The 15,934-nt window shown below is 35.2% G+C and overlaps 1 protein-coding gene across 18 annotated transcripts in view; it reads left to right on the forward strand.

Moving 5' to 3' along the window:
• Positions 1–681: 681 nt before the first annotated feature.
• The window catches only part of LOC114267347 (potassium transporter 6), a 35,361-nt gene continuing 20,108 nt past the window's right edge, over positions 682–15,934 (forward strand). For 8 of the 18 annotated variants that reach the window (XR_014329061.1, XR_014329063.1, XR_014329064.1 and 5 more), the window contains exons 1-3: positions 720–879; positions 975–1,074; positions 6,669–6,794. Coding sequence is in view for 3 of the 18 variants with exons in the window: in XM_082868143.1 (XP_082724269.1) it covers positions 1,059–1,074; positions 6,669–6,794 (142 nt within the window). In the remaining 15 variants the exon portion in view is untranslated. Of the gene's footprint in view, positions 880–974; positions 1,075–6,668; positions 6,795–15,934 lie in introns of all 18 variants that reach the window. The other 10 variants (XR_014329072.1, XR_014329075.1, XR_014329073.1 and 7 more) reach the window with 4 other exon arrangements.

Raw genomic sequence — 15,934 nt, forward strand, 5'->3', positions numbered from 1 at the left:
TATACGGTTTGACCAGCAAGTGAAGTTAAGAGATTCTAATTAACAACCTCAATGATGTACATTTTAACCTTAATCATTGATTTAAATAACACTTTTATAAAACTATAGGATTAAGGTTATCAAAATAAATAAAAAATACTGTTTACCTTTAACTTTTTTTTCTTTCCTTATATAGTGCATCTCCCTTTTTGTCGTTTAATTAAAATTCTAGCTCAATATACCCCTATCAAAATTCTTTTTAAATTTTAATATTTAAAATACTTCTACTTAATCTAAATTACCTATAAATAAAATTTAATAGAATTATATATACTCAAAATATTTTACCAATTAATTTTATTATACTTTCTTCACTTTTTTTTTAAAAAAAAAACTAACTATTAAAATTATTTATCATCTTTCTAAAATTTATTATATATATAGTTATGTAAATAACATTTTTATAACACGATAGAGATAAAATTATTAAAATACATATAAATAATTTATTTAAAATTAGTATATGTGTTGATTTAAATAACATGTTTATGAAACGATATAACTAAAATTATTACAATAAATAATTAGAATTATTATTTAAATTTTAAATTATTATTTATTTTTTTCTACAATTTAACAATTATTTTAAATATTTTATATATTTAAAAATATAAATAATTGAACTAAATTTTATAAAAAAATATTTTAAAATAAATATATTTAGCCCGTGCAGAGAAACAAGCCCAGGGGCTTGAGGGGATGACACAAGGTCTCCGAGGAAGAAGAATTTGGGCAAAGTCAGTCTCTGTCTCGCCATTGGAGCACCACTGTCTTCCTCTATGTGTGCATCGCACACCATTGCCTTCCTCTAGTGTGCATCGCCATCGCCATCTCACCCAGGTATCAAGTATTTCTTTTGTCTCCCTCGTCCCCCAATTCGCTGTGGGGTTGGTTTTTCGTATGTAATTTTTATGTAAATTTTAAATTGTTCGCAGTGGAAGAAGGATTGATTGGGCAAAGTCACTGTCTCTTTGTCTCGCTATTGGAGCATCACTGTCTTCCTCTGTGTCTGCATCGCCATGCCATCTCACCCAGGTATTTGCTCTCTCTCCCTCTTCCCCCAAGTTTATCTGTTACGGAGTTTGTGATTTTTGAATGTATGAGGTCCCTGTGTAGAAATTAGTAAATTTCATCTGTTATATGTTAGTGGCTACTGATTTATGTCAAGGACACAAACTCATTGAAATCTTGGGTCATATGTATGTATATCACCAGAATAATGGTTTATTATTTCTTCTATGAGGTCACTTAACAGAATATATATATATATATATATATGTATACATATTTATACAACAATGGCTTATGAGTTAGGACTAACTGTATGATGATTTGCGCAAGACTGCAAATTTTTGTGGCTGTATGTGTGTGTCTTCATTATGGTTCATGAAAAATTGTGAATTTTGTGACAAAGAAAGTGAGGATGGCCCTAACATTCTTCTTAATGAGCCACATGATGTGACCAAAACTATGTACAATATATAGGTGGTGTTTGGTGTAGCTATTAAAACAGATTATAAATTATAGCTTAACAGATTATAGATTATGACTTTAATCAGAAGCGGTTAATCTGTTTGGTATAGCTGTTGGATTATAGATTTAAGTTGCTGAGTAGTGTTTGTTAAATAAGCTGTGAAGTAGCTTTTTCAATTAATTTTTATTTTTTATTATTCACTATTTGTCTACATTTTTCATAAAAAATAATAATAATATTTAATAGTCCATTTGAGTCTTTTTTTATTTTTAAAAAAATAAAAAATAAAAAAATCTAAGAGTATAACCGTGAATTAACATGTCCACAGCAGAAGCTGATAATCAGAAGTAAGGGGTGAGCAGCTTCTCAGAATCAGCTTTTTTGACTTAAAATAAGTTGTTAGAATCAGAAGCTGTTTGAAATAAGTTTAACCAAACAGTCCAAAATAACTTTTTAAAAGCCAGAAGCCATAAGTTGGCTTAAAAAAGCTGCACCAAACACCCCCATAGCCTTGAATGATACGATCATTACCAGTCAGCCAATGAAAAATTTTCATATAATAAGTCCCAACGAATAGGGAAAAAAATTTCTTTTATTGACTAATTTTATTGTTTTTACGGTTTGAATCTTTTTTTTTCATAGATAATCTTTCTTTCTTCTTTTTTCTTTTTTGTAACCTTTTTGCATTGTGAATAAGGTTGGGATGGGCCATGTTGGGTGACTAGGTTGTACAAAGGTCATGAGTCTCTGGAAATTAAGTGGGACTTTCAAAGTTTTCTTGGATTGTTTTAATTTTTAGGACAAATTATACTAGTGATCTCTACTGTTTGCTTTTGAATCAATTTAGCTCGTGTAGTTTTTCAATTGCAATAATTTTATCTTTTAATTTTTTCATATTGTGTCAATTTGATCCAATTGATAACAATTTTAAAAAACTATACAAAAAAATATTGATATGAGAATATTAAAAAGATATTCAAAATAACTTCTCTTGAGTTATATGTAGGTGCCTGGTAGTAGAGGCACTCTTTACCAAGCATAAAGCTTGGATTCGATGCAGCAAATGCAGCTTCTCATCCCTATTTTTCTGATTTTCCCTCTTTCTCCTTACCCAAAAAGAAAAAAGAAAAAAAAAATCGAGAGAAACAGAAGAAGAAGGAGGAGTTATATGTAGGTTTGCCTATCTTGACATGCAATTTAAGGGATTGGTGTTTTGAGTTGAGTGCTATGTATGAGAGTTATTGTAGATCGGATGTCAAAGTTCAAATCTCATTAACTATATATATATATATGCAATCAAAGGTTAAATTCTATATTTGGGAAGGGACAAAATTTGCTAAAAAACCAAAACGCCACAAAAAAAGCCAAAACGTCAAAAAGCTAAAAAATCATACAAAAAAGTCAAATATTCCTTTTCATTCTCTCTACTTTTTGCATATCTTTTCGTAAAAATTCAAAAAGTCATTCCTAAACACTTCAGTTTTTTTTCACGTCATATTTTAGTCAAAAAGTCACTAAAAAAGCCACTTCCCAAACATACCCTCAATATTACATAGGGCTTAGCTAATACAATAGAATAGCTAAGTATTAAGCTTTGACATTTAAGGGTTGTTTGGGATGTTCTAAATAAGTATATTTTTTAACTTTTTATAAAATATGGGTTGGATTTGAAGTGACGTGGTAGAGAGGTGAAGTGACTTAAATAAGATGATGTGACTTAAATAAGATAGTGGCTTTTTGACTTTTTTTAAGAGATGACAAACAAGGCCTTATTTTCTATTTGTAACTACAGTAATAGCATTGTGATATTCTATTTTACATACTCTGCTGGATTTGAAGTAATATATTGCAATGAGAAATGATATGTGTAATGGTAGATTACATTGTAGGTCGTTTTTAATATGCTCCACCTGTAAAATGAATTCCAACCACTGCCTATCTTGAAAAACTAGAATGTTTTAGAACTTGGATTATGGGTGTGTATGGGGAAACTTCTTTTGGTAATTTTTTTAAATACATTATATATGTATAGAGTGAGCCTGGGTGCGATGAAAAATGGGCAAAGGTTTCCGCGTTTTTCTGGACGAGCGCGGGTAAAGAAGCTAGTCCAAGACTATAGGTTTAGGATAGCCACTTGGAACATAGGAACCTTAACTGGTAAGACGATGGAATTGGTAGATGTTATGATTAGGAGGAGAGTTAGTATAGCTTGCATACAAGAAACTAAGTGGACGGGAAAGAAAGCTAGGGAAATTGAGGATACTGGTTTTAAACTTTATTATAGTGGTAAGGATAGACGCAGGAATGGGGTAGGAATCATAATTGCCAAGGGTCTTGTGGAAAGTGTGGTGGCGGTCATTAGGAAAGGAGATAGGATTATGCTAGTTAAATTAGTTATTGGAGGGAATATAGTGAACATTATTAGCGCTTACGCCCCTCAAGTAGGGTTAGATGATCAGACTAAGAGGGATTTTTGGGAGCACATGGATGAGATCTTACAGGAGATACCCGTAGGAGAGAACCTGGTTATAGGTGGAGATTTTAATGGCCATGTGGGCATAGATAAAGTAGGTTATGAAAAGGTGCATGGTGGATACGGTTTTGGTGACAAAAATGAGGCTGGAGAGAGAATCTTAGATTTTGCGTTGGCTTCTGACCTGGTGGTGGCCAATACTATGTATAAGAAGAGGGAGGAGCATTTGATAACCTTTAAGAGTGGATTAGTTAAGAGCCAAATAGATTATTTCTTAGTGAGAAAAGTAGACTGCCTAAAATGCAATAATTGTAAAGTGATTCCTGGAGAGAGTCTGGTCTCTCAACATAGGATTTTGATACTAGATTTATGTTTTAGAGGGCAATACCAAGCTAGGAAGGATGGTGGGCATCGTAGGACGAGATGGTGGGACTTAAAAGGGGATAAACTAGAAATATTTAAGAATCGAATGGATAAGGAAGGTACTTGGGATTTAGAAGGTGATGCTAACACTGTGTGGAATTCGATGGCCAATTATATGAGGAGAATCTCAAGGGAAGTGCTTGGAGAGTCGAAAGGAACGGGACCCAGCTCTAGGGAAACTTGGTGGTGGAGGGAAGAGGTCCAAGCGGTAGTTAAGGCAAAAAAAGAGTGTTTTAAAAAGTGGCAGAAGGATAGAACTGAGGAAAACCTTAAGAGCTATAGATTGGCTAATAAGGAGGTCAAGAAAGTAGTGAGAGAGATTAAGTTGAAAGTTTATGATGACCTATACACTAGACTAGATAGTAAGGAGGGAGAGAAGAGGGTATACCAACTTGCTGAGATACGGGAGAGGAAAACAAGAGATTTTAATCAAGTAAAGTGCATCAAGAGTGAGGATTCTAAGGTATTGGTGAAGGACGATGAGATTAAGGAAAGATGGAAGAATTATTTTGAGAAACTGTTAAATGAGGAACATGGAAGTACGACAATAGGGGAAGAAATAATCAGTAATACGATAAACCAAGACTATAGGTTCTATCGCAGGATTAGAAATTTTGAAGTGGAAATTGCACTTAAGAAGATGAAATCTAATAAGGCTTTAGGACCTGATGATATCCCTATTGAAGCTTGGAAGTGTTTGGGTAAAAAGGGAGTTGCTTGGTTGACTAGGTTGTTTAGCAAAATTTTGTTGACTAGGAACATGCCAGATGAGTGGAGGAAGAGTATTTTAGTACCAATCTATAAGAATAAAGGTGATGTCCAGAATTGTAACAACTATAGAGGAATTAAGCTAATGTGTCATATAATGAAAGTGTGGGAGAGGGTGATGGAACGTCGATTGCGAGACATAACAGAGGTGTCAGAGAATCAATTTGGGTTTATGCCTAGTAGGTCAACAATGAAAGCGATCTATCTTTTGAGGAGAGTAATAGAAAAGTATAAAGAAAAGAAAAGAGACATTCATATGGTGTTTATCGACCTTGAGAAAGCATATGACAGAGTGCCCCGAGATATAATATGGTGGGCGTTAGAGAAGAAAGGGGTGACAAAAGGCTACATTGACGTGATTAGGGACATGTATGAAGGGGTGGTGACCACTATTAGATCGCTAGCTGGAGAAACAAATGAATTTTCTATCACTGTAGGGTTAAACCAAGGATCTACCTTAAGTCCTTATCTTTTTGCTTTAGTTATGGACGAGTTGACGATAAATATTCAGGATGACGTGCCATGGTGTATGCTTTTTGCAGACGATATTGTGTTAGTGGATGAGACTAGAGAAGGAGTTAACACAAAGTTGGAGATATGGAGAAAAGCTCTTGAATCTAAAGGGTTTCGAATAAGCAGAACTAAGACAGAGTACATGGAGTGTAAATTTAGTAACAGTAACAATGAAAGCAGAGGAGAAGTGAAGATTGAGAACCAAGAACTGCCTAAGAGTGAACATTTTCGTTATTTAGGGTCGATTATCACAACAGCGGGAGAGATTGATGCAGATGTGGCCCATAGGATTAAGGCGGGATGGTGTAAGTGGAGAAGTGCGTCTGGGGTATTGTGCGATAAACGAATACCCACTAGACTAAAAGGTAAGTTTTATAGAACGGCTATTAGACCAGCTATGTTGTATGGGACGGAGTGTTGGGCAACTAAGAAACAACATGTAGATAAGATGAGTGTGGCTGAGATGAGGATGCTAAGGTGGATGTGTGGTAAGACTAGACAGGACAGGATTAGGAATGAGTGTATTCGGGAATGGGTAGGAGTAGCACCGATAGAAGATAAGTTGAGAGAGAATCGTTTGAGATGGTTTGGTCATATTCAACGGAGACCAACAGAGGCAGTAGTGAAGAGATGCGATGCTGTAACGGTAGATGGAAGTGTTAGGGGACAGGGTAGGCCTAGATTAACGTTGACTAGCGTTATAAATAGTGATATGAATCTACTTAATTTGACTAATGAAATGGCCTTTGATAGGGCCGCGTGGAAAAGAAGGATTCATGTAGCCGACCCCATTTGATGGGATTTAAGGCTTCGTTTGGTTTGGTTTGGTTATATATGTATAGAGTGAGAAAATACTTGATTTTGACAGACTCATGGTTGAGTTTTAGATAATGGGATTTGTAAAAATTGATTGGAACTGCGATTCACATGCGTTTTTCCTTTTGTTTCTGGACCAACTCATAATTTGTTCCCTGGCAGCATGCCATGGTATTTGGCAACAACAAGGACACCACGCACATTACTATATGGACCAGGAGTTACAATATCAATACAGAGGGTCCAATATGAAGAGCATTAGAGTAAAGCTACATGGATATATCCAAGGTTAGAAGGGCCTTAACTCAGTATGAAGATGGGGCGGGATTTGATATCATCATAATCATTATTATTGTTATGAATTGCTAGGTTACTAACAATGTTTTCAAAGTGCGTTCTATCATCCAATTCAGAAAACTAATCCCAACATCTTTTAAAATTTGATATGTCCAAGTTTGAATGGGATTTAGGTTAAGTCCAAGTTTTGAATTGAGAGCAGTTTTGATTATCATCATAGTCATTGTTATTGTTATGAATTGCTAGGCTACCAACAATGTTTTCAAAGTGCGATCTATCATCCAATTCAGAAGACTAATCCAAACATTTTTTAAACCTTTTGATTCTAAATATGGTGTGCCATTTGTCACGGACTTAGACTTTGCAAGCCTTCCGTGCGGCCTTAGATGTCTCCAACCCTCGTGGTTGCACCTAAGTCAGCCTTACCCACTCAACCACACTAAGACACACAAGATTTAGGTGGAAGAATGCCTTCACTATACAAGTTGAATTTACAAGTATAGCCGTGTACAAAGCTTTACAATGCTCTCACACTCACACTTACAAGTGCTCTCTTGGATCTCCACTCCTTGGTTTGTTGCCTAACAAATGAGACCCCTCACCCTTATATAGCCATCCTCCTCCCTAATGGACGGCTAGGATCATTTTGATCCAAGGGCTACAAACACTCATCTAGAACATTCCATAGAACTATCTAGGACATCTACCCTATCTACTACATTCTAGAATTCTCTACACTAGTGTAGTACATGGTAGGCTTCTCCTAGCATAATCTAGGATGTTCCAGACCCATCCAGACTGTACTGGACACTTCAAGGTTCTTCCACTTTCTGGAATCTTCCAGGCCACTCAAGACCCTTCCATCCCGTTCTAGAGTCTTCCAGCATACTCTAGCCCGTTCTTGCTCCTTCCGGAACCTTCCAGCACATTTGGCCACTTCAAATGCTGCTCCTCGTGTCACAGAAATTATCGGGGCGTGACACTCTCCCCCACCCAATCCCGTGACGCCCTCGTCACGCAGAAGCATACCGAGCCACCACGTCTCGATATGATCTGTATTCGCTGTTGCTGCTGGTGCTTGCTACTTCGCCCTTGCCCTGGACATGCTGCTCACCCTGCTGCATTGCCGCAAGTGCCTTCTGCTTGTCTTTGAGTAGCTGACTCCTGGCCACCAACGGTACCTCACATGGTCGATCCCCTGCCAACAACAACATGGTTGCAGTGTGTGGGACTGGCATCACATTGTTCTTCCTCATGAAATCCATCCCTAGGATCATGGGGTGGTCATCCATCTCAATGACCGACAACTCCACTTGCCCAGTCCAAGTTCCAATCGCCATGTCAGCACTCCTCACCAGACCTTGGATTGGCTTCGCCTCTGCATTCACTGGCTTAGACCAACCCTTGTCCTCCTTCATCTTCAAGCCCAGCCTCTTGGCCTCTTCAGTGCTTACAAAGTTGTGTGTGGCACCCGTATCAACCAACGCGTGTGAAGTCATCCCGTTAACCTTCACCTCCGCGTAGAGCACATCCTTCTTCTGGATGCTCCTGGGCTCCTGCATCTTCTCATTCTTCTTGGACACCGACCCAAGAAGTTGGATGCTCCCCAGTTGGGCTTCCTTGTCTGAAGTACTTTCACTATCGGAGCCCTTCGCCGCTTTCTTCTTCATGGCACTAAGCGTCTTCTTTGGGCAGTTCCTCACCAAGTGCGGTCCGTTGCATAGAAAACACTCGAGCCGCCCTTTGCCTTCGTGCCTCTTCTTTGGAGATCCGGTGCGTTGCCCATCCTTGCGCCGCTCCCGCCTCTTGGGGGACTCTCCATCACTGCGCTCGTCATCGGTGGTTGGTGGAGATTGTCTCCCACCTTTGCCCTTGGGTTTCCCTAGCGTCTTGAAGTCATCCAACTTCTCTGCCTCCGCTAGTGCAGTTGCAAGGTCTTTCACCCCCTTACTCTGCAACTCTCTTGCTGCCCAAGTCTGCAACCCATCCAGGAAGCCATACATTGCCTCTTTGTCCGCCATGTCGGGGATCTCTAATAGTAGCGCGGAATACTCCTTCACATAGTCCCGCAATGTCCCCACATGCTTTAGCTTGCGCAGCTTCCTGTATGCCTGGAACTCGACATTGACAGGGTAGAAGTGCTTCTTCAACTCTCTCTTGAGCTCAGCCCAAGTCTCTATCTTGCACAAACCCTTCTCCATGTCGGCATACCGCCTTCTCCACCATAGCATAGCAGTGTCCTTCAGATACATGGTGGCGGTTTGCACCTTCTCGTCTTCATCCACGATGTCGACATTCTCAAAGTACCGCTCCATGTTCCAAATGAAGTTGTCAATCTCCCGAGCATCCCTTGCACCATCATAGCTCTTAGGTTCTGGCGCACGAACCTTCTTCCTGGCTGGAGCCACATTCCCTCCATTGCCAGCAATGATGGCCTTCTTGCACAACTCCAATTCCACTTCTAAGCTAGCCACCCTTGCTTCCAGGGCCTTTCGTTCGGTGGGACTGTCTCTAACTACCTCAGAAAGAGACGAGTTCACCCTTTCTTCAAAGGAGTCGACCTTTTCCTCCAGCTCTTCTACCCGAACAACCAACTCGTCCACCCTGGCAGTAAGCTTAGAAAAGTGAGAGAAGAACTTTTCAACATGGGATGTGGGCATACCAAGGCCAACTAGAGCTTCCTCAAGTCTAGTGAACCGCTCTTCCACATGCTCCATCATCCCCTCGAGTCGTGCCTCCAATGCTGCCATCGAGTCCTTTGTTGAGAGCTTCTTCACCTTGGGGACGTTAGCACCTTCGTCTCCTGACGTAGCCATGTACACCTCGCTTGGTTACCTTCTCACGTAACCGGCTCTGATACTAACTGTCACGGACTTAGACTTTGCAAGCCTTCCGTGCGGCCTTAGATGTCTCCAACCCTCGTGGTTGCACCTAAGTCAGCCTTACCCACTCAACCACACTAAGACACACAAGATTTAGGTGGAAGAATGCCTTCACTATACAAGTTGAATTTACAAGTATAGCCGTGTACAAAGCTTTACAATGCTCTCACACTCACACTTACAAGTGCTCTCTTGGATCTCCACTCCTTGGTTTGTTGCCTAACAAATGAGACCCCTCACCCTTATATAGCCATCCTCCTCCCTAATGGACGGCTAGGATCATTTTGATCCAAGGGCTACAAACACTCATCTAGAACATTCCATAGAACTATCTAGGACATCTACCCTATCTACTACATTCTAGAATTCTCTACACTAGTGTAGTACATGGTAGGCTTCTCCTAGCATAATCTAGGATGTTCCAGACCCATCCAGACTGTACTGGACACTTCAAGGTTCTTCCACTTTCTGGAATCTTCCAGGCCACTCAAGACCCTTCCATCCCGTTCTAGAGTCTTCCAGCATACTCTAGCCCGTTCTTGCTCCTTCCGGAACCTTCCAGCACATTTGGCCACTTCAAATGCTGCTCCTCGTGTCACAGAAATTATCGGGGCGTGACACATTGTACCTATAAAAAAAAGTGTGTCATGCGTATCACCGATACCATAACTCTGAAGCATCTACATTCGCTATAGCGTTCATAGTGGAAGCTTTATGTGATCGTGTTCGCTATGATTCAACTAAATTTCTTGTTTATATACTAGCCTTTTCTAATTCTATGTTAGTTTGACAATCTATCCAACCATAAGGCCCCGTTTGTTTCGTTGGATATAAAATGGAGGATATAATATGATGTGGGATTTAGTCAGGATATATAATGAATAGGATATAAATATTGGATAGTATATCCCCCAAGTCATGTTTGTTGACTTGATATATAAGATTGGATATATGTTATGCATGTTTGTTTTACAAAATATATTGTGGGATATAACAAGTAATTTCCAAGATTGGCCTCATAATATTATATTATATTAAATTAAATTAAATAATATTATATTATATTAAATTCAAAATTTATATTAAATTAAATTAAATAATATTATATTAAATTAAATTAAATTAAATAATATTATATTATATTATATTATATTCAAAATTTGTATTAAATTAAATAATATTATATTAAATTAAATTAAATTCAATAATATTTATATTAAATTAAATTCAATAATTATATTAAATTAAATTAAATAATATTATATTATATTAAATTAAATTCAATAATATTTATATTGAATTAAATTCAATAATTATATTAAATTAAATTAAATTCAATAATTATATTAAATTAAATTAAATAATATTATATTATATTAAATTAAATTCAATAATATTTATATTAAATTAAATTCAATAATTATATTATATTAAATTCAAAATTTTATATTAAATTATATTATATTAAATTCAATTCAATAATATTATATTAACTTAAATTAAATTAAATTAAATTATATTATATTATATTATATTCAAAATTTGTATTAAATTAAATAATATTATATTAAAGTAAATTAAATTCAATAATATTTATATTAAATTAAATTCAATAATTATATTATATTAAATTAAATAATATTATATTATATTAAATTCAAAATTTTATATTAAATTATATTATATTAAATTCAAAATTTGTATTAAATTATATTATATTAAATTAAATTAAATTAAATAATATAATATTATATTATATTAAATTCAATAATATTTATATTATATTAAATTCAATAATATTAAATTAAATTCAATAATTATATTATATTAAATTCAAAAAAATATATTAAATTATATTATGTTAGATAGAAAAAAGGGTAAATTGGACTTTTTACATCATATCCCCACCAAGGGGATATGATATAATGGGGGGGGGTGTGGTATTGTATATCCTCCACTTTTGGGGGATATACAATCCCACCGGATATTATATCCCCTTCAAAAAAAATTTGCAAACATGGGATATATGGACCCCACCGGATATAATATCTAATCCCAATCTTTATATCCTCCAATCAAACAGGGCCTAAGTTCACAATTCACAATCTACCCTACGACAAAACCTTAAATACATATGTCATGTTATAGGTCATGTTAGTCATTTGAGTGTTGATAAACTACTTACACCCAGAACAAGAAACTAGATTTTACAAAATTCATCATATATTGGCGTCCAAGAAACTTAGAAAATAAACTAATTCACAAGTGACGGTGCATATTTGGAGGTTGAAAACCCCATGTACCTTGGCATGGTTTGCATCCTCCATACTCGCATTTTATATAAGAAAAATGTTAAGAGACCCATTGATGCAGGATGATTAGGGACAAGGCTGTAAGGACTGTAAAACAGACTTTCTGTGGATTTTACACTATTTAGGGGCTGTTTTAGGGTGCTATGAACAGGCTGCAGGAATTGAAGAAAGAAAGAAAAAGAAAAGAAAAGAAAAAGATAGATTTAGGAATCACTCTTAGATTCCATAGGCATCACTCTTAGATTCCATAGGCATCACACATAGGGTTTGATTGCATCACACAATCCATAAAAAATCTTCGAAGCTCTCAAATTTTTATTAAATATCAACTCTATTGAATTATAAGCACTATGACATGGCTTTTTATAGAATTAGGAGACTTTCTAAACCAACTATAACCAAAAAAGGAAACTATTATAATATATTTGATTTCTAAAACTAATTTAAGACTAAATAAGAAGGGCGAATTACACTAACAGTCCTTATACTTTGGGGTTCATGTCGCTTTGGTTCCTGACTTTTCAATTGTGACACGTTTGACCATAAATTTTGAATCTTGTTTCAAATAAGGACAATTGAAGATATCATTGCTTAATTTTAAGGGTAAAATCATCAATTTGATAAAATTTAAACTAATTTGACAAAAATAAATATCAAAAAAATATTTTTTAATTTTTAAAAATTATTTCTACCCACCAAAGATAAAATTGATAAATTTTTTAGACATTTATTTATTTATTTATTTTTACCAAGTTAATTTTTATTATGTATTTGGATGATAATCATGTAATGGGTGGTTGTTAGGATTTTCATGTGTAATTAGTATATTTGATATATGAAATGTTTTTAGTTTTAGATTTTTTGATTTAATGGATTGGTTTAATAATGATATTAAAGTTGTCACCATATTTGACTTTTAAAAAAATAGAAACTAATTTAATGAAAATAAAAACAACCACCCATTACATGATCATCATCCAAATATATAATAAAAATTAATTTGATATAAATAAATAAATAAATAAATTTCTAAAAGATTTATCAATTTTACATAATTTTATCTTTAGTATGTAGAAATAATTTTAAAAATTCAAAATATTTTTTGACATTTATTTTTTAAATTAATTTATATTTTATCAAATTGATGATTTTGCCCTTGAAATTAAGTAATAGTATCTTCAATTGTCTTTATTTGGAACAAGATTCAAAATTCAGGATTAAATGTATCACAATTGAAAAATCATGGACCAAAGTGACACAACCCCCATACTATAGGGACCGTTAGTGTAATTCGCCCCCAATAAGAAACATAAATAAAACCTAATTAAATAACTTGACCCACACGACGACCTATGGACGACCCATACAACCCATGCCAGTAAATATAAAATTACTAAAATACCCCTCACCTAAAAATTCTAGAAAACATAAAAATAATCATAAAATAGAATTATAATAATATTAGAAACATGATTATGTATGGTTCCTATCGATTTCTCTTTGAAACCATTCTAATTTCCAAATATCGCCGCTTCTTTGAATTTACTCTTCCTCGAGCTTCTTATATTCTTCATCATTCTCTTTGGGTTGGAAAAAACTCGACCTCGAGTTTTAAAGTGTTGAAGTATAAGAATCCAAAAGCATCGGAATCGCACCCAAGTCTTCATATAAAAATGTTTAAGTTGACATCACCTTTTCTTCTCCATTGGGGGTGGTAAGGAGAACAATGAGCTACTTTCAATTGTAAAGTTGAACTTCTCCGGAATGATAAAATCAACAGAAGAAAGAGATACATCCTTGAATTGGTCTATACCTTGTGTTGCAAAATTTTTCCCATGCATCCTAATATCTTTTGGATTGATGACGCTTTGATTTTGCTCGATTCGAATACTTCCTGTCATATCTGCCATTTTGGCCTCCATGTTCTTACATTGTCCTTCGAACAAAATGTCATCACGTGATTCAACCTTGCCCTTTTCTTCAATGGAATCATGACTTGTCACTAAGTGGGACATGATATATTGATTTAAATTTGACTCATATGTTGCAAGGTTAAGCAATTTAGACTCTTGTATATGACCTGAAGTATGCTCGATGTTATGCATGGGTGGGGCCTCATCATAGGACTGTATTGGCACTAAATTAGAGAATTCTGATAACAACTTTTCAATCTCTGACTTCAAAGGCCCTTTTGGCTCAGGACTTATAGTTGGTGGCTTTGGTTCTTGAGTCCTTACAATTGTTGTTGCATCCAATTCATTGCTTTGGACTTTAGTCTCTCTGGGAATAATAATCGGAACTTGTTGGGGCGCTTTTGAATCATGAATTAGGGCCTCACCAACCTTGAAAATCTGGTCATCTTCCACCTTGGGCAGATTTTGATCTTAGTCCTCTAATTCTACCTTGGAACACAAAGAGTTGTGAGTAAAAACCTTCTTCAACCTTGATGCTGTTTGGGATGATTTTGATTCATCAATCAAACTCTCTTTATCCTTGATAATTTGAGTGTTTATCGACTTGTCCTGAGTTGGTTGGCTCTCCAAAGCATTAAGTCGTTGACTAAAATTGTCAAGTTGTTTCACAATTTTTAAAAGAACTTGACCCCTTTGGTTCTTAGAAAATATCCCTACGACTAAAAACCTTCCACAACGGATTGACATGTTTTATAACTTGCTCTAATATTATGATCTTTTGTTTTGATACCAAACTGATGCAAGACGATTAGGGACAAGGTTATAAGGACTGTAAAACAGACTTTTTGTGGGTTTTACACTGTTTAGGGTGCTGTGAACAGGCTGTAGGAATTAAAGAAAGAAAGAAAAAGAAAAGAAAAAGAAAAAGATAGATTTGGAAATCACTCCTAGATTCCATAGGTATCACACCTAGGGTTTGATTGCATCACACAATTCATGAAGAAGCTTCGAAGCTCTCAATTTTTTATAAAATGTCAATTCTATTGAATTATAAGTATTACATGACTTTATATAGGTAGGAGACTTTTTAAACCAACTATAACTAAAAAAAGAAACTATTATAATATATTTGATTTCTAAAACTAATTTAAGACTAAATGAGAAACATAAATAAAACCTAATTAAATAACTTGACCCGCACGACGACCCATGGACGACCCACACCACCCATGTCAAATATAAAATTACCAAAATACCCTCACCTGAAAACCCTAGAAAACATAAAAATAATCATAAAATAGAACTATAATAATATTAGAAACATGATTATGTATGGTTCCTATCGATTTCTCTTTGAAATCATTCCAATTTTCAAATATCGCCGCTTTTTTGAATTTACTCTTTCTCGAGCTTCTTATATTCTTCATCACTCATGTGAGTGTTTGGTAAAAAAGTTGGTAGTTTTCTTGGGGTCTGTAGCATTGCTCTTTATATAAAATAATAATGTTAAAAAAAAAACAAATAATAATCTAAAAGGTTCTTTGAGAGGTTCCAAAGCAAGAGGTCAACTCAATGGACTAGTGTGACTGAACTTTGAATAACTTGGAGTACGGAGAAAGAATATTTTCTCAGTCCGAAAAGATGCAAGATAATATCACGTAACTAAAGAATCTTGATCGAAAATTGTATTAACTAAATTTGACATTGGCAGTAATTGCATTAACTGTGTGTTTGTGGTTTCAATATTTGAAACCACTAAATTTTCGATCAAGAATATGTTAGTTGAATATTTTCTTAGTCCGAAAAGATGCAAGATTGTTGAGAGTTATCACTAACTCTCTTTACTCTCTAGAATCTTCTCTCTAGAATATTCTAGAAGTTTCCAAATGAATCTAGAAGACTCCGGAAAGACCTAGAGATATTCAAAAGATTCTAGAACATTGTAGAAGGTTCTGGAACATTTGAGAAGTTTAAAGAAATCTAGAGAAATCCCGAAGGTCCTAGAATATTTTAGAGAAGTATAA

This window comes from Camellia sinensis, chromosome 5, assembly GCF_055761805.1.
Source record: "Camellia sinensis isolate YWXY chromosome 5, ASM5576180v1, whole genome shotgun sequence".
NCBI lineage: Eukaryota > Viridiplantae > Streptophyta > Magnoliopsida > Ericales > Theaceae > Camellia > Camellia sinensis.